This window comes from Paroedura picta, chromosome 7 (genome assembly GCF_049243985.1).
Source record: "Paroedura picta isolate Pp20150507F chromosome 7, Ppicta_v3.0, whole genome shotgun sequence".
Lineage (NCBI taxonomy): Eukaryota > Metazoa > Chordata > Lepidosauria > Squamata > Gekkonidae > Paroedura > Paroedura picta.
The window spans coordinates 13,980,881-13,994,444 of NC_135375.1; the positions used below are offsets into that span (position 1 = coordinate 13,980,881).

At 47.0% G+C, this 13,564-nt stretch overlaps 2 protein-coding genes across 5 annotated transcripts in view; both read left to right on the top strand.

The window, feature by feature from the left end:
* The first annotated feature begins 529 nt into the window (after window positions 1-529).
* ELAC1 (elaC ribonuclease Z 1) lies at window positions 530-8,141 on the top strand. 3 transcript variants are annotated; one of them, XM_077346791.1, is made up of 5 exons: window positions 530-667; window positions 1,185-1,292; window positions 2,066-2,245; window positions 3,198-3,665; window positions 4,655-8,141. In XM_077346791.1, the coding sequence occupies exons 3-5, from the start codon at window positions 2,089-2,091 to the stop codon at window positions 5,131-5,133; spliced, it is 1,104 nt and encodes a 367-aa protein (XP_077202906.1). In that variant the 5' UTR covers window positions 530-667; window positions 1,185-1,292; window positions 2,066-2,088; the 3' UTR covers window positions 5,134-8,141. The 3 variants fall into 3 exon arrangements, with proteins under 3 accessions (XP_077202906.1, XP_077202905.1, XP_077202907.1); XM_077346790.1 differs by having other exon boundaries at window positions 556-1,091; XM_077346792.1 differs by having other exon boundaries at window positions 560-688.
* A 162-nt stretch (window positions 8,142-8,303) lies between these two features.
* SMAD4 (SMAD family member 4) overlaps window positions 8,304-13,564 on the top strand; it is a 28,006-nt gene continuing 22,745 nt past the window's right edge. The window contains exon 1 of one of the 2 annotated variants that reach the window (XM_077346788.1): window positions 8,304-8,610. The gene's annotated coding sequence lies outside the window, so the exon portion shown is untranslated. Of the gene's footprint in view, window positions 8,726-13,564 lie in introns of both variants that reach the window. The other variant, XM_077346789.1, reaches the window with a different exon arrangement.

Consider the following 13,564-nt stretch of genomic DNA (forward strand, 5'->3'; position numbering starts at 1 on the left):
CTGCTGAGTGACCTTGGTGACACGTGAGGCCTGGTGGATGACCTTGGTCCAGTCCTCGCTCTCTCAGAGCTTTCTCAGTCCCACCTGCCTCCCAGGGTGGTCTGTTTTGGGGAGAGCAAGGAAAGGTGATAGTAAGTCGCTTTTGAGACTTCTCTGGGTAGCAAAAGGCAGGGTACAAAAAAACAGCTGAACATTCTTTTCACGTCTGAACAGAGCTGCTGTGATTCTCTAGTCCAGGGGTAGTCAACCGGTGGTCCTCCAGCTGTTCATGGACTACAATTCCCATGAGCCCCTGCCAGGATTTGCTGGCAGGGGCTCATGGGAATTGTAGTCCATGAACAGCTGGAGGACCACTGGCACCAATTCCTAAATCCTTGCAGACGTTAGATTCAAGTGGGTAGCCATGTTGGTCTGAAGCAGCACAACAAAACAAAATCAGAGTCAAAGCACTCTTCCTCGGACTATGAACTGACCATCATGACAGTGAGAATATATAAATCTTTGTTGGTCTTAAAGGTGCCACTGGACTCTGATTTTGTTTTGCCTTGCTCGCTCCTCCTCCCAGGCTGTTAAGCCCCGGAACCTATTGCTGTGGGTTGCAAAGGCTGCAGCCTGACTTCCTGGCCATGCAAAATATCCGATCACAGAAGATCACGTCGCCAGGACGGTAGGGAGATGCTCAAGGAGGGTAGGGAAATGAATGAACTTGTCCTGGGGCATTCCCTTCTTAGGACTATACCGCTGGAGATCACATGGGAGGGGGTTGCCTGTTGGACTTCTGGGCCCGGCGAGAGAACCTAGACAAATACCCTAGCAATGAGAAAGTTAGCTTGCTGGCTTCTCCATCTTGACAGCCTGCTTTTCTGCACGCAGGGGCTTCCCCCCCTACGACTTTAGCAAGCCAGCTATGCAAGGAACCCCCTTCAGCCCGAAATGGTACGATCCAGGAAAAGCTCAGGCGTAGGAAGGGATGAAAGCGGCGAAGGGGCGGAACCACTGAATGCTTCGGAGGAGGGGGGAATGCTTCTTTTGAACTCTCCTCTCCAAAGAAAAAGTAAAGCATTCAGACAGAAAACTACCAGGAACGGGAGGTGGGCTGTTCTTCTTTTCTCTGTATTTCCTCTCTAGCTGCAGGGAGTTTTTAAACATAGGAAAACATTTTATTTAAATGGGATCCTCTCCAGGTAGGGGTGGAATCGTCCATCTCTCCTTTCCTTGTCGCACAAGTGAAGACCAGGAGACCAGAGTTCGAGTCCAGCGGCATCTTTAAGGCCAACCAAGTTGTATTCAAGGTATAAGCTATTGTGTGCATGTTTCCTCAGACCCGTGTAGCCCAGGGTTTATTTTCCTGCGAGGCATGAATAAAGGGTGTCTTCGGCTTCTGAGCCAGCTAAGTAAAAATGCCTCATCTTTTGGCAAGGTTTGTTACAGGGTTACCAACCTCCAGGTGTTGGCTGGAGATCTCCTGGGATTACAACTGAGCACTTCCCCTGGGGAAAAAAAGCAGACTCTATGGAAGCTTTTCCCAGCTTTTTTACCGATGAGAACCCGCTGAAAAATTCTTAAGGCTTCGAGAAGTGGCACAATCATACAGTGTGTGGTTTGGGGGCGTAGATGTGCACACGCCCACCCAGGGCCCCTCCCCCTTCCAGCCCCTCCAGGCCCATCATTGGCCATTTTGGGAGGGCGGGAGGTCATAGAACCCGATAAACATTTAACAAATTTAAAATATATACGAAAAATTAACTCAAACTGATCCAGGAAACTGTTCCAGGTCTGTCAAGAAACCCCAGGGTTTCAAGAAGCCCTACTTGATAAAACCTGCCATGAACACAATATACAGTGCTGCGTGGATGTAGCTTTGGGGAGAGGCTGTGGCTCAGTGGAAGAGCCTCTGCTTTGCATGCAGAAGGTCCCAAGTTCAATCCCCGGCCTTTCCGGGTGACTCTGGAGAGCAACTGCTGGTCTGAGCAGACAATACGGATCTTGATAGACCAAGGGTCGGATGCAGTGTCAGGTAGGGGCCTGTGTTTATATGATGTCCAGAGGCCTCTGTTCCCTGTAGGTGATGCACGGCTGTCTTGCACCATGGCAATGGATGTGACTTTTCTGGGCACGGGGGCTGCCTATCCGTCTCCAACGCGAGGGGCCTCAGCGACGGTGGTCCGCTTTGAAGGAGAATGCTGGCTATTTGACTGTGGTGAAGGAACCCAGACTCAGTTCATGAAAAGTCAGCTGAAAGCAGGTCAGCAGGGGCCGCTGAATTCCAGTCTTGTTTTCTGGGAACACGTCTTGCTCTGGGGTGTGGTGCCCCCTGAACAGGAGCATGGATAGAAATGGGTGGGGGAAAGGGGCTTACGGAACTCTCTGAGACATGATAATGCTGACGTGCCTCTTTTAATGTGAAGCAGCTCAATTTGAGACCGGGAGTTCCTCAGAGAGGAACAGGATTTTTGTGTAGGTGGGAGCTTTCGTGTCCATGCGTGCTTCTTCAGTCATAGTCTGCGGAAGTAGGCATGCACACAGAAGCTTGCACCTTGAATCAAACTTTGTTGGTCTCAAAGGTGCTGCTGGACTCCAGTTTTGTTCTGCTAGTTTGGTGTAGCCAGTTTGGTGTAGTGGTTAGAAGTGCGGACTTCTAATCTGGCATGCCGGGTTAGATTCTGCACTTCCCCATGTGCAGCCAGCTGGGTGACCTTAGGCTCGCCATGGCACTGATAAAATTGTTCTGACTGAGCAGTGATATCAGGGCTCTCTCAGCCTCACCCACCTCACAGGGTGTCTGTTGTGGGGAGAGGAAGGGAAGGTGTCTGTAAGCTGCTTTGAGCCTCCTTTGGGTAGAGAAAAGCGGCATATAAGAACCAACTCTTCTTCTTCTTCTACTTCAGACCAACTCGGTTACTTACCTGAATTTAGGATTGGCCTGTGATAGTCTGTTATAGCAGTGGAAAAGAGCAATTGCCCAGTACCACCTTAAAGATTAAGAAAATACAAGGCAGGGGATCAGCTTTTGTGAGCCGATGGTCACTTTTTGGAAGAAGTGAACAGCGACTCATGAAAACTCATATCATGCCACCAATTTTCTTAGTTTTTAAGGCATAACAAGGATCTGCATGTGGATTCCTGCCTAATATGACCTTGCGTTCTTATGCTCTTCTTGCATTTGGCATTCCATTGGCCACTGTCTGTGTTATTAGGTAGAATCACCAAGATCTTCATCACTCACCTTCATGGAGACCATGTCTTTGGCCTTCCTGGTCTCCTCTGTACTATCAGTCTCCAGAGCAGCTCCACCGCCAACAAGCGACCGGTTGATATTTATGGACCACTGGGACTACGGAGCTTCCTCCGGAGAGTTATGGAGCTCTCCCACTCACAACTTGCCTTCCCTTATGTGGTCCATGAGCTGGTACCTACACGAGATCAATGTCCCGTGGATGAACTCAAAGAGGTTTCTTTTGTGGACAGAGAAGACGCCTCTTTGGACGAAACGCAAGGGGACATTATTTGCTTGGATCCTTTTGAAGACTCGTACATGTTGGTGGACAATGAACAGTTCGTGATAAGGGCGTTCAGGCTCTTTCACCGAATACCTTCCTTTGGTTTTGTCGTGGAGGAGAAGTCGCGGCCCGGGAGACTCAATGTGCAGAAGCTAAAGGAACTGGGTAATGAGTTCTGCTTGTTAGAGTCTTGTAAGAAAGGCCCTTGAGTTATAGGTTCTATCGAAAATATTCTGCCTGTTGGTTTTAAAGGGATCATGGATGTTCCTTGGCTTGATTCCAGAGGGGTGGCTGTGCTAGTCCCTTCTAGACAATTCCATTTCGAAGTCTGGTGAAGTGAGTGGGGTTAGAAGAATGTCATTCTGCTTAGGATTTTATCTGCGGCTATACCTAGCGCCTTCGGTTATTTTCAGTTCAAATAATTGCATTACATTTTAGAAAGTTTTTGGTGCACCCCCAATAGGCCTACAGAAATTTCCCTTTTTGTTAACCTTTTTTGGTTCCTGGTCTTCTCAATGCACCTTAAGCCAGAGGTATTCAACCTGTGGTCCTCCAGATGTTCACGGACTACAAATGCTGGCAGTGGCACATGAGAATTGAAGTCCATGAACATCTGGAGGACCACAGGTTGACTACCCCTGCCTTAAGCAATGAATCCACTTTTGGGTGGGGAGAATGGAACATCACATTCCTGTCTTATCTGTGATTCTCCCCCAAATTACCTCCCCACCCGAGAAGTAAATAAAATGCCCAGCAATTGTTCACATATTCCACACTTTGGCATGGAGAGATTCCCTTCTTGCCATGTCCTACCTCTGAAGATGCCAGCTGCAGTTACTGGCAAAATGTCAGGGTCTAAAACCACCAGACTCACAGCCACACAGTCAGAAAAAAAACATCACAGCCAGTTTTCTCCAGTTGTGAAAGTCTTTGATAAGTCCTTGTTTAAGGCAGGTGTGGCCTAACTATGGTTCTCTAGATGTCCATGGGCTACAATTCCCATGAGCTCCTGCCATCACCATCCTGGCAGGGGATCATGGTAACTGTTAAATCCGTGGACATCTAGAGTGCTACAGTTTGCCATCCGCCCACCACTTTAAGGTGTATTGAGAATTCTGCTCAACATTAACTTGTACCTGTGCTTTAATTTCCAGGAGTTCAGCCAGGCCCTTTATATGGAAAACTGAAAGAAGGAGTTACGATTGTCCTTGAAAACGGGACAACTGTTTCTCCCTCAGATGTCTTGGAAGACCCTTTCCCTGGAAGAAAAATCTGTATCTTAGGAGATTGCTCCGGTGTTGTCGGAGACGGAGCAGTGAGGCTGTGTGGTGAAGCAGATCTGTTGGTCCACGAAGCCACGCTGGACGACACCCAGGTGGCGAAAGCCCAAGAGCACGGCCACAGCACGCCCAAAATGGCAGCAGAGTTTGCAAAGCTGTGCACAGTGAAGCGCCTGGTTCTGTCTCACTTCAGCCAGAGGTATAAGCCAGCCAGCCAGGTTGGCGACGGTGATACGGATGTTACGGAACTGAAGAGCCAAGCAGAGCTGGCGCTGGATGGGCAAGAGGTGACTCTAGCCGAGGACTTCATGATCATTGGTATTCCAATGAAAAACAAGCGTTCTGCTCCCTGATTACAGAAGGGAGAAATTAATTTGCTGATACACAGGTTCAAGCTTGCTTTTCTTGAGATCCAGCTAGGGAAAACCTGGCTAATGGACAACCCCCCCCCCCCAGGCATACCCAGCTTTCTTAACATCCCTTTCTGCCCAGTATGGTATTTTAGCAGTCAAAAAGAGCAAGAGTCCCGGAGCACCTTAAAGACTAATAAAATTTGTGTTCGGAGTCACCGCTCGCTTCTTAAGGTACATCTAGGACATGAGCCCATCTGTCCTTGCATCTTGGAGACTGGAGTGATTTCAGGAGCAAAAGGGCAGTAGTTAGCAGTATCCAAGATCTAAGGACAGGTGGACATTCTACCTGTGTCTGAAGGAGTGAGTAGCGGCTCCTGAAAGCTCCTCCCCTGCGACAAATGTTGTTAGTCTTTAAGAGCTGCTTGACTTCAGCTCTTTTCTACTAGGAACAGAAAGACTAATAGGACCCCCTGTCTTGATCTATCAATCTGTTTCCAACAGAATGTGCTACAGAGAACAGATTGTCAATCCTCTTTTCCAGCATGGCAAAAACTCAACACTGGGTTATTTTGTTGTAAGCCTCCTTGAAAATCACTTAGAAGTCTCATCATTTTCATAGTTTTTTATTGCAGCATTTACTCCACTTGTTAATCCTGGATTAAGGATTTACAGAACAAAGGATGGAATCTTCCCCCCCCCACACTTTCTCTGTAGTGAGCCTCGTTTGTTTTCCAGGGAACGGGCATAGATTTGGGTTACATTCGTTAACAGAGGAATTTGGAGTGCCATCCTAAATGGAGCTACACCCTCTTTTCAGCCTGTTGACTTCAGTGAGCTGAGAAAGGTGTAACTCCACTTAAGATGGGACTGTTCGTCTGCTCATACCAGGATATGTTAGTTGAGAGAACACTGTTTTTGTTTTTTAAAAGCATTGTTTCATGGAATCTGAGCAATTGCCTTCTTTGAAATTGCTTCCGGAATGGTTTTAGACTGCAATTGGCTTGCTGTGAGAAGTCTCGATTAATAAAAGATTTGTAGGGATGACAAAGGATTTATAGGGTGTCTTTTGGTTGTCACCAACGATTTAGAGCAGGGTTAGTCAACCTGTGGTTCTCCAGTTGTTCATGGACTACAATTCCCATGAGCCCCTGCCAGCAAATGCATTTTTTAAAGTTTTGGCCTCCTTCAAAGGAGCCAGCCACCCCTCCCCAGGAGACCATATGGCCTCAGTTGAGAATGGCTGTCTTAAAGCAATCTGTTCCCTTGTTCCTTTGCAAAATGTGGCTGCAGGGAAGCATTCAACCAGGTAACACTTTGAGCCTGGAGCTTGGCAGAGGACATCTGGTTGCTGATGACTCATGTCTGGCTGATAGGATCTCTCTCAAAAAAGGTGCAATGTGACATCATCCCCGTTCCATGTTTTCCCACCTCTGTTGCAACTCATTACTCTTGGCAGGGGAGGGGAAAATGCTGAACAATGGCACCATGTTATATGTTTTGTGTCCTTCAAAAAAAACAGATTGCAAGACCCAACCAGGCATGCAAATAATATGACCATGCAAACAAAGGAAAAAAAAAACACAACTCACTGCATAGTACAAACTTATGTGGTGAATGAAACCAAATGGAATTGGACTGTAGCCAACTATAATTTTAGAGTTCTGCCATTGTTTATTTCAAAAACTGTGCAGGTGTCATTTGGGTGCCAGATCTCCTTGTGTCACTGGTGCTGGGGGGCAGGGGAGGTGGCCAGCTTGGAGGAGTGGTTAAGAGTGGTGGCCTCCAATCTGGAGAACCAGATTTAATTCCCTAGTGCTCCACACGACTGGAAACTGGGTCACCTTGGGACAGTCACAGTTCTCTCTGAGCTCTCTCAGCCCCACCTACCTCACAGGGTTGTGAGGAAAGGAAGGGAAAGTGATTATCAGCTGCTTTGAGACTCCTCCAGGAAGTTAAAACCAGGGTAGAAAACCCAGCTCTCCTTATTCTTCAAGTTGGCAGAGTACACCTGCCAGAGGAACTGATCTCTACAGCTTGGAGACCAGTTTTAATTCTGGGACTCTCCAGGTCTAACCTGGAGGCTGCCAACCCCGACTGCTGGCCAGATGTAGTAGCCTTTTATGTGCCCCCGGACTTATATTCATTTCACTTTCATAAAGGACAACAAAACTTCAATAGATTATATGGGACGCATTGTCTATGGGCAATCACTTAGTATATCCCAATTATATTAAGTGAGAATGAAAAAATGAGTAATTTATATGAGGTATATGTAAACAATGGAAACATGTCTGCTCAGGGGGCATATTGATGAGGTATTGATGAGGTAAAGGGGCAAATATAAGATATATTGTTAAGTTTCAACTTAATATTTATAGTTCTGTAATATAACAAAATCTCCAACAACAATAACAATTTCATTTTTATATCCTGCCCTCATTAGCTTTCTCCTTTCAACACTCTCAAGGCTGTACACGAGGGTTTTTTTTGGGTATGTGTGTGTGTGTTTAATCTCCAGAATAAATTAAAACAAAGAAATACTACAAAAAGCTATTCATTGAATCAAAAGCTTATTAACAGTGGTACAAGGGAGAAAAATAATAGATTTTTTTTTGAAATTCAAGAAAAAGCAAGAACTAATTTTGCATTATCACAGTGGTACGCTGCCTGGGGCTTGACTGGAGAGGGCAATCTATAAATCAAGTTCATAACGACAACAACAATAAAGTTTCACAGGGGTCCTAGTCTGTATTGCAATCCCACTTTTAAAAACCGTGCCCCGGGCTGCACACTCTGTAACATGCAGCGCCTTTTACTTTTCTGAATAAACAACGTTTTTCCCACAAAAAAATAAATAAATACATAAAATATATACCCTCCCGCCCTCTTTCCTTCGCCCTCGCTGTCCATAGCAACCAGAAAACCAACCCCTCTCCCCAAGACAAACGCGTGTAGTTAATTTAGCACGCCCGCCCGCCTCGTTCTGAGGAAACCAGAGTCCCCGCTGAGAGAGAGAAAGAAAAAGATTCGCTCAAAGTTCCACCCACTCGTCCGCCGTCGCGTGATTCCCACGCTGCGAGCATGCGCAGAAGCCGGGCGAGCGGCCCGACCGAGGACGGGACCCGGATGCCGCGCATGCGCCGCGCCCCCTGACTGGACGTGTCTGCCGCTGAGGCAAAAAGAAGCCACAACAACGCGACGGAGGCGGCCGCGGAAGCCGCGGACACCCCGCTAAGGAGGCCGCGCGGCCCAGCCTTCCCTCCTTCCCTCCCTCCGGCCCGGCCGCCCTTCTCGCGGTGGTCCCCTGAGGAGGCGAAGCGAGCGGGGCGCCAGAGGGCGAGCGGGAGGGCGGGCAGGCCGCGGCGGCTGCGGGGCCCCGGCCGAGGCCCAGGGAACGCCCCCTCCGCCTCCCCTGCCTCGAGAGGCCGAGCCCGCCTGCAGGGCCGGATCCTGCCTCCTCCGTCGGCGGCGCGCAGGGTGAGTCGCTCCCGCCCCGCCGCCTCGCGCAGGAGCCCGTCGGGGGTCTCGTGGCCTGGAGCCCCCTCTCCACGCCTGCGCAAGCGGGACGGCGGGCTGCAGAAGCGCCTCCAAAGTGCGTTGCCCGGGCTGTGCGGGACGAGGGTCGGGGGCGCCCAAGTGGGGTGTGGGAAGGGTGCCTAGGGTGGCGCTGGAAGGGATCCAGGTGGGTGAAGAGGCGTGCGTGCACGTGAAAGCTTGTGCTGTGAATACAATTTGGTTGGTAGTAAAGGTTGCCCCCGGGCTTTGTTCTAGGGCAGGGGTAGTCAAACTGCGGCCCTCCAGATGTTTGTGGACTACAATTCCCAGGAGCCCCTGCCAGCGAACGCTGGCAGGGGCTCTTGGGAATTGTAGTCCACGGACATCTGGAGGGCCGCAGTTTGACTACCCCTGTTCTAGAGCTATTCTATGCCGTGGCACCTTTGAGACCAACTAAGTTTTGTGCCAGGCGTGAGTTGTGGTGTGTGTGCAGAGTTCGTCAGGTAACTGGTATCTCAAGTTGTGGGCATGTACATGGAATCTTTTACCTTGGATAAGACTTTGTTGGTCTTAAAGGTGCCTCTTATTTATTTATATTATTTCTATACTGCCCTTCCATAAGGCTCAGGGCGGTTTACATATAACATGGGGGATACATGGAACGAATTAGTATATAACATAAACAAATACAACAACAATACAATAACACAGTTTCAGTGATCATAATACAACAGGAACGGAACCCAGCCAAGGCCCCTGAGAGGACAGACTGGTTCAGGCCGTGGAGGGATGTCTGAGGGGGGACCTGTTGACGGTCTCAGGAAAATGCCTGGTGGAGGAGCTCCCTTTTGCAGGCTTTGCGGAATTTTGGGAGGTCGGACAGTTCTTAACTCAGAGTTATCCTATACAAGGGTACCTTTAAGACCAACAAAGTTGTATTAAAGGTCTCAATGTTTGGGGGCAGGCACACTTTGTCACATGAAAGCTTATACCTTGAATAAAGATTTGATTGTTTTGACCAATGTTGTTACCTGCTCTGAGCAGCCAGGAAAGGTGGGATATATAAGAATAAAGTTGTTTTGTTGTTGTTAAAACTTTGTTGGTCTTAAAAGAGGCCACTGGGCTTGAACTTTGTTCTAGTGCCATTCCTATGCACTGGCACTTTTAAAATCAACAAAGTTTTATTCAAGGTATATGGGTTATCTTGAGCATGCACACTTTATCAGAGTCCTCATATCTGAAGAAGTGTACATGTACCTGAAAGCTTGTACCTTGAATAAAACTTTGTTGGTCTTAAAAGTGTCCCTGGACTTGAGCTTTGTTCTGTTGCTTCAGACCAACACGCCTGAATCGATACAGTATCACACCAGAAATCTGTTAAACTGACAGCTTGCAGTGTGGCCCTCTAGATGGCCCAGGCTAGTCTGATCTTGTCAGATCTCAGGAGCTTAGAAGGGTCAGTTTTGGCTAGTGCTTCGATGGGAAGATGCCAAGAATGTCTGTGGACACGATGCAAGGGCAGGTAATGACAAACTACATTTGTTCATAGAATCATAGAGTTGGAAAGGGGCCATACAGGCCATCTAGTCCAACCCCCTGCTCAACGCAGGATCTCTTGCCTTGAAAACTCCACTGGATTGCCTTAAATCGGTTGCAGCTTGACAGTGCTTTCCACTACCAGACAACAATACCTGAATGGGCCAGGCTAGCCTGTTCCTGTCAGATCTTGGAAGCCAAGCAAGGTCTGCTGTGATTAGTATTTGGATGATTTTGGCCTGGATGACTGTAAATAAAATGTGATTTGATTGATAGTAAGTCGGCTGTGACTAGCTGGCATTTTCCACTATTGGTATTCTCTGCAGAGTTATTCTGGTCTAGAGTTGTTAGTTTAAGTGGTTTAAAATGTGAGTAACTCTGGATGGCAAAGTGGATTCTGATCTAGAGTCAGTCTGACAAACTGGGTTCTAATCTTGAATCATAGAATAATAGAAACAGAAGGGACTGCCTAGGTCATCTAGTCCAACCCCCTGCACTATGCAGGACACTCACATCCCAATCGCTCATCCACAGTAACCTGCCACCCACTTGAGCCTTCACAGAATCAGCCTCTCCGTCAGATGGCTATCCAGCCTCTGTTTAAAAATCTCCAAAGATGGAGACCCCACCATCTCCCAAGGAAGCCTGTTCCACTGAGAAACTGCTCTGTCTTCTTCCGGATGTTTAGATGGAATTTCTTTTGAATTAATTTCATCCCATTGGTTCTGGTCCGTCCCTCCAGGGCAAGAGAGAACAACTCTGTTCCATCTTCTACATGGCAGTCTTTTAAATACTTGAAGATGGTTCTCAGATCCCCTCTCAGTTGCCTCCTTTCCAGGCTAAACAGACCAAGTTCCCCCAACCTTCCTTCATGGGTCTTGGTCCCCAAACCCCTCACCATCTTGGTTGCCCTCCTCTGGACATGCTCCAGTTTGTCTACATCCCTCTTCAACTGTGGTGCCTGAAACTGAACACAGTACTCCAAGTGAGGCCGAACCAGAGCAGAGTAAAGCGGTACCATCTATGCAGATTTATTCTAGGATGATAACTTGTTGGTCTGAAAAGTTTTCCAAGACTTCCTGTGATACTCTGGAAATGTGCCTTCTGTCAGGTGTCCTTTAAAAAAACTTAACTAGGCAGTGTTACCACAGTCTAAGCTTATGGATTTGACTGTTACTCTGCAGTTGCAGTATATACTAATTTGACAGTTCCATTGATTTAATCCTAAACTGCAGTTGCGCCGGCAGAATGGATTCGAATCCATGCACATTTAGGATTAAAAATGGTTGTTTAAAAGGTGCTCTCATCCCCTCCCACACACACTTTTGGCTGCAGTATTCTGGTTTTCATCACTGCTATTCTGGCTAGGCAGATGTAGGGGTGCAGGGGAATGTAATACTGAGCTGATGCAGGTGATTAAGGGAAAGATCTAGTAATTTGAGGAAGATCTGTGTGATCTTGTACTCATAAGGCTTCACGTAGATCTTGGCACTGTAAAGAACCAAGAGTGCTGTTATTAACAGTGCTGTTATCTGGTGGCATGTTAAAGAGTTAACAGATTTAAATTGTAGTCCTGTGCAGCTGGCATTCTGTCTATACCAGTTGACTTCAGTGGGACAAAATGGATCCTGATCTACAAAACCTGTTAGGGTAAGATCTTCTTGATCTTGGTTCTGTTTCTGCGGGTGGTTGTTCTTGTTTTGCATAGGACTACGGTTTTAGGCTGTAGTTGTGATGCTTGTTGACTGGAGAGTACGCCTCTTTGATTGAAGTGGAACTTTATCCCAAAGAATCATCCATAGAATTACACTGCTGTTGAAGCATAAGAATTTGTGGATCTAAGTTGCCTTTCATTGAATGTGTGTAAGTGCCTACCATAACACTTCTGCTTTTTAAAGGGTGCCATAAGGGTGTTTTGTTATGAACAGGCTAGGTTGTTCTGGGTGTTTTGATGTTTTAAAGCAGGGGTAGTCAAACTGCGGCCCTTCGGATGTTCATGGACTACAATTCCCATGAGCCCCTGCCAGCAAATGTAGTCCATGAACATCTGGAGGACCGCAGTTTGACTACCCCTGTTTTAAAGACTGAAACATTTGTTGTGGTAGAAGCTCCATGTGTGCTATTAGTTGGATAGCTGTAGTAGTCCTCCTTTATGTATTTAAAGTATGAATTCAGATGTGTGTTTGTGTGCTGTCCAGCCACTTCTGACTTATGGTATCCCTACAAATTATTACGACAGAGAATGAGGTGGCTGGATGGAGTCACTGAAGCAGTTGGTGCAAATTTAAATGGACTCCAAGGAATGGTAGGAGACAGGAAGGCCTGGAGCAGTGGTCCCCAACCTTTTTATCACCGGGGACCACTCAACGCCTTTTACTGAGGCCCGGTGGGGGTGGGGTAGTTTACTCCTCTACTCTCAACCACTGCCCTAACGTTCTTTGATCGCTATGGTAATGTTTAAACATCCCTTCAAAATAAGATACAGACACGCCACAACAATGAACATAAGGAACATTTTATTTTCATGGAAATTTTAACTTATGACAATGACAAATCAATGGGAACCCTGAGCTTGTTTCTCTGCAAAGAGATAGTCCCATCTGGGAGTGATGGGAGACAATGACACCCGGAGTGTGTTGTAAAGGGCCGGGGGGGGGGAAGGTGTCCTTCGGGGCCCACCTCCAATTAGTCGAAGGACCACATGTGGTCTGCGGCCCACAGGTTGGGGATCGCTAGCCTGGAGGATCGTTGTCCATGGGGTCACGATGGGTCGGACACGAGAACCTAACAACAACAACAAATTATTTGCCTCTAAAATGTCCTGTCCTATTAACTGCTTTGCTCAGGTCTTGCAAACGGAAGGCTGTGGCTCCCTTTGTTAAACCAATCCATTTTGTGTTGAGTCTTTCTCTTTTCCTACTGCCTTTGACTTTTCCTAGCATTGTTTTCTTTTCTAGTGAGTCCTGTCATCTCATGATGTGATCAAAGCACTAGTCATTTTGACTCAGTTTAGTCCATTCTGATACTCAGCTTTTTATATTGGTTATGTTTTGAAGATGTTTATGTACTTCAGATGCAAAAGTAGAAATCATGAAGTAAGCTGTAATGCACCAATTTAGTCTCAAAAGGTGCTGTTGAATTCAAAATAAAATAAATTATTATATGTATGAATATGCCGTTTTTTTAACAGCCTGATGTTAGAGGAGGAGAGAACTAGAGTAAGTACTCATTAAATATTTTGTGGCTTGATGGAAAAAATGTCCACAAACTAAGGATTCGTGCTAGTAAATGAGATACATTTGATGTGCATAAAATTGCTCGGCTACTCTGTTAACATAATGAGGCATCAGTTTTGACAGTGGATTGGGAAAGATGTTTGTTCACTCTCTGAGCTGTCAAG

Bases quoted from the DNA above. Each gene is read 5' to 3' on its own strand.
- ELAC1 (XM_077346791.1), top strand. From the start codon at position 2,089: ATGGCAATGGATGTGACTTTTCTGGGCACGGGGGCTGCCTATCCGTCT. The intron at 2,246-3,197 runs GTCAGCAGGGGC...CTGTGTTATTAG, and splicing joins GAAAAGTCAGCTGAAAGCAG to GTAGAATCACCAAGATCTTC. The intron at 3,666-4,654 runs GTAATGAGTTCT...TTTAATTTCCAG, and splicing joins GCAGAAGCTAAAGGAACTGG to GAGTTCAGCCAGGCCCTTTA.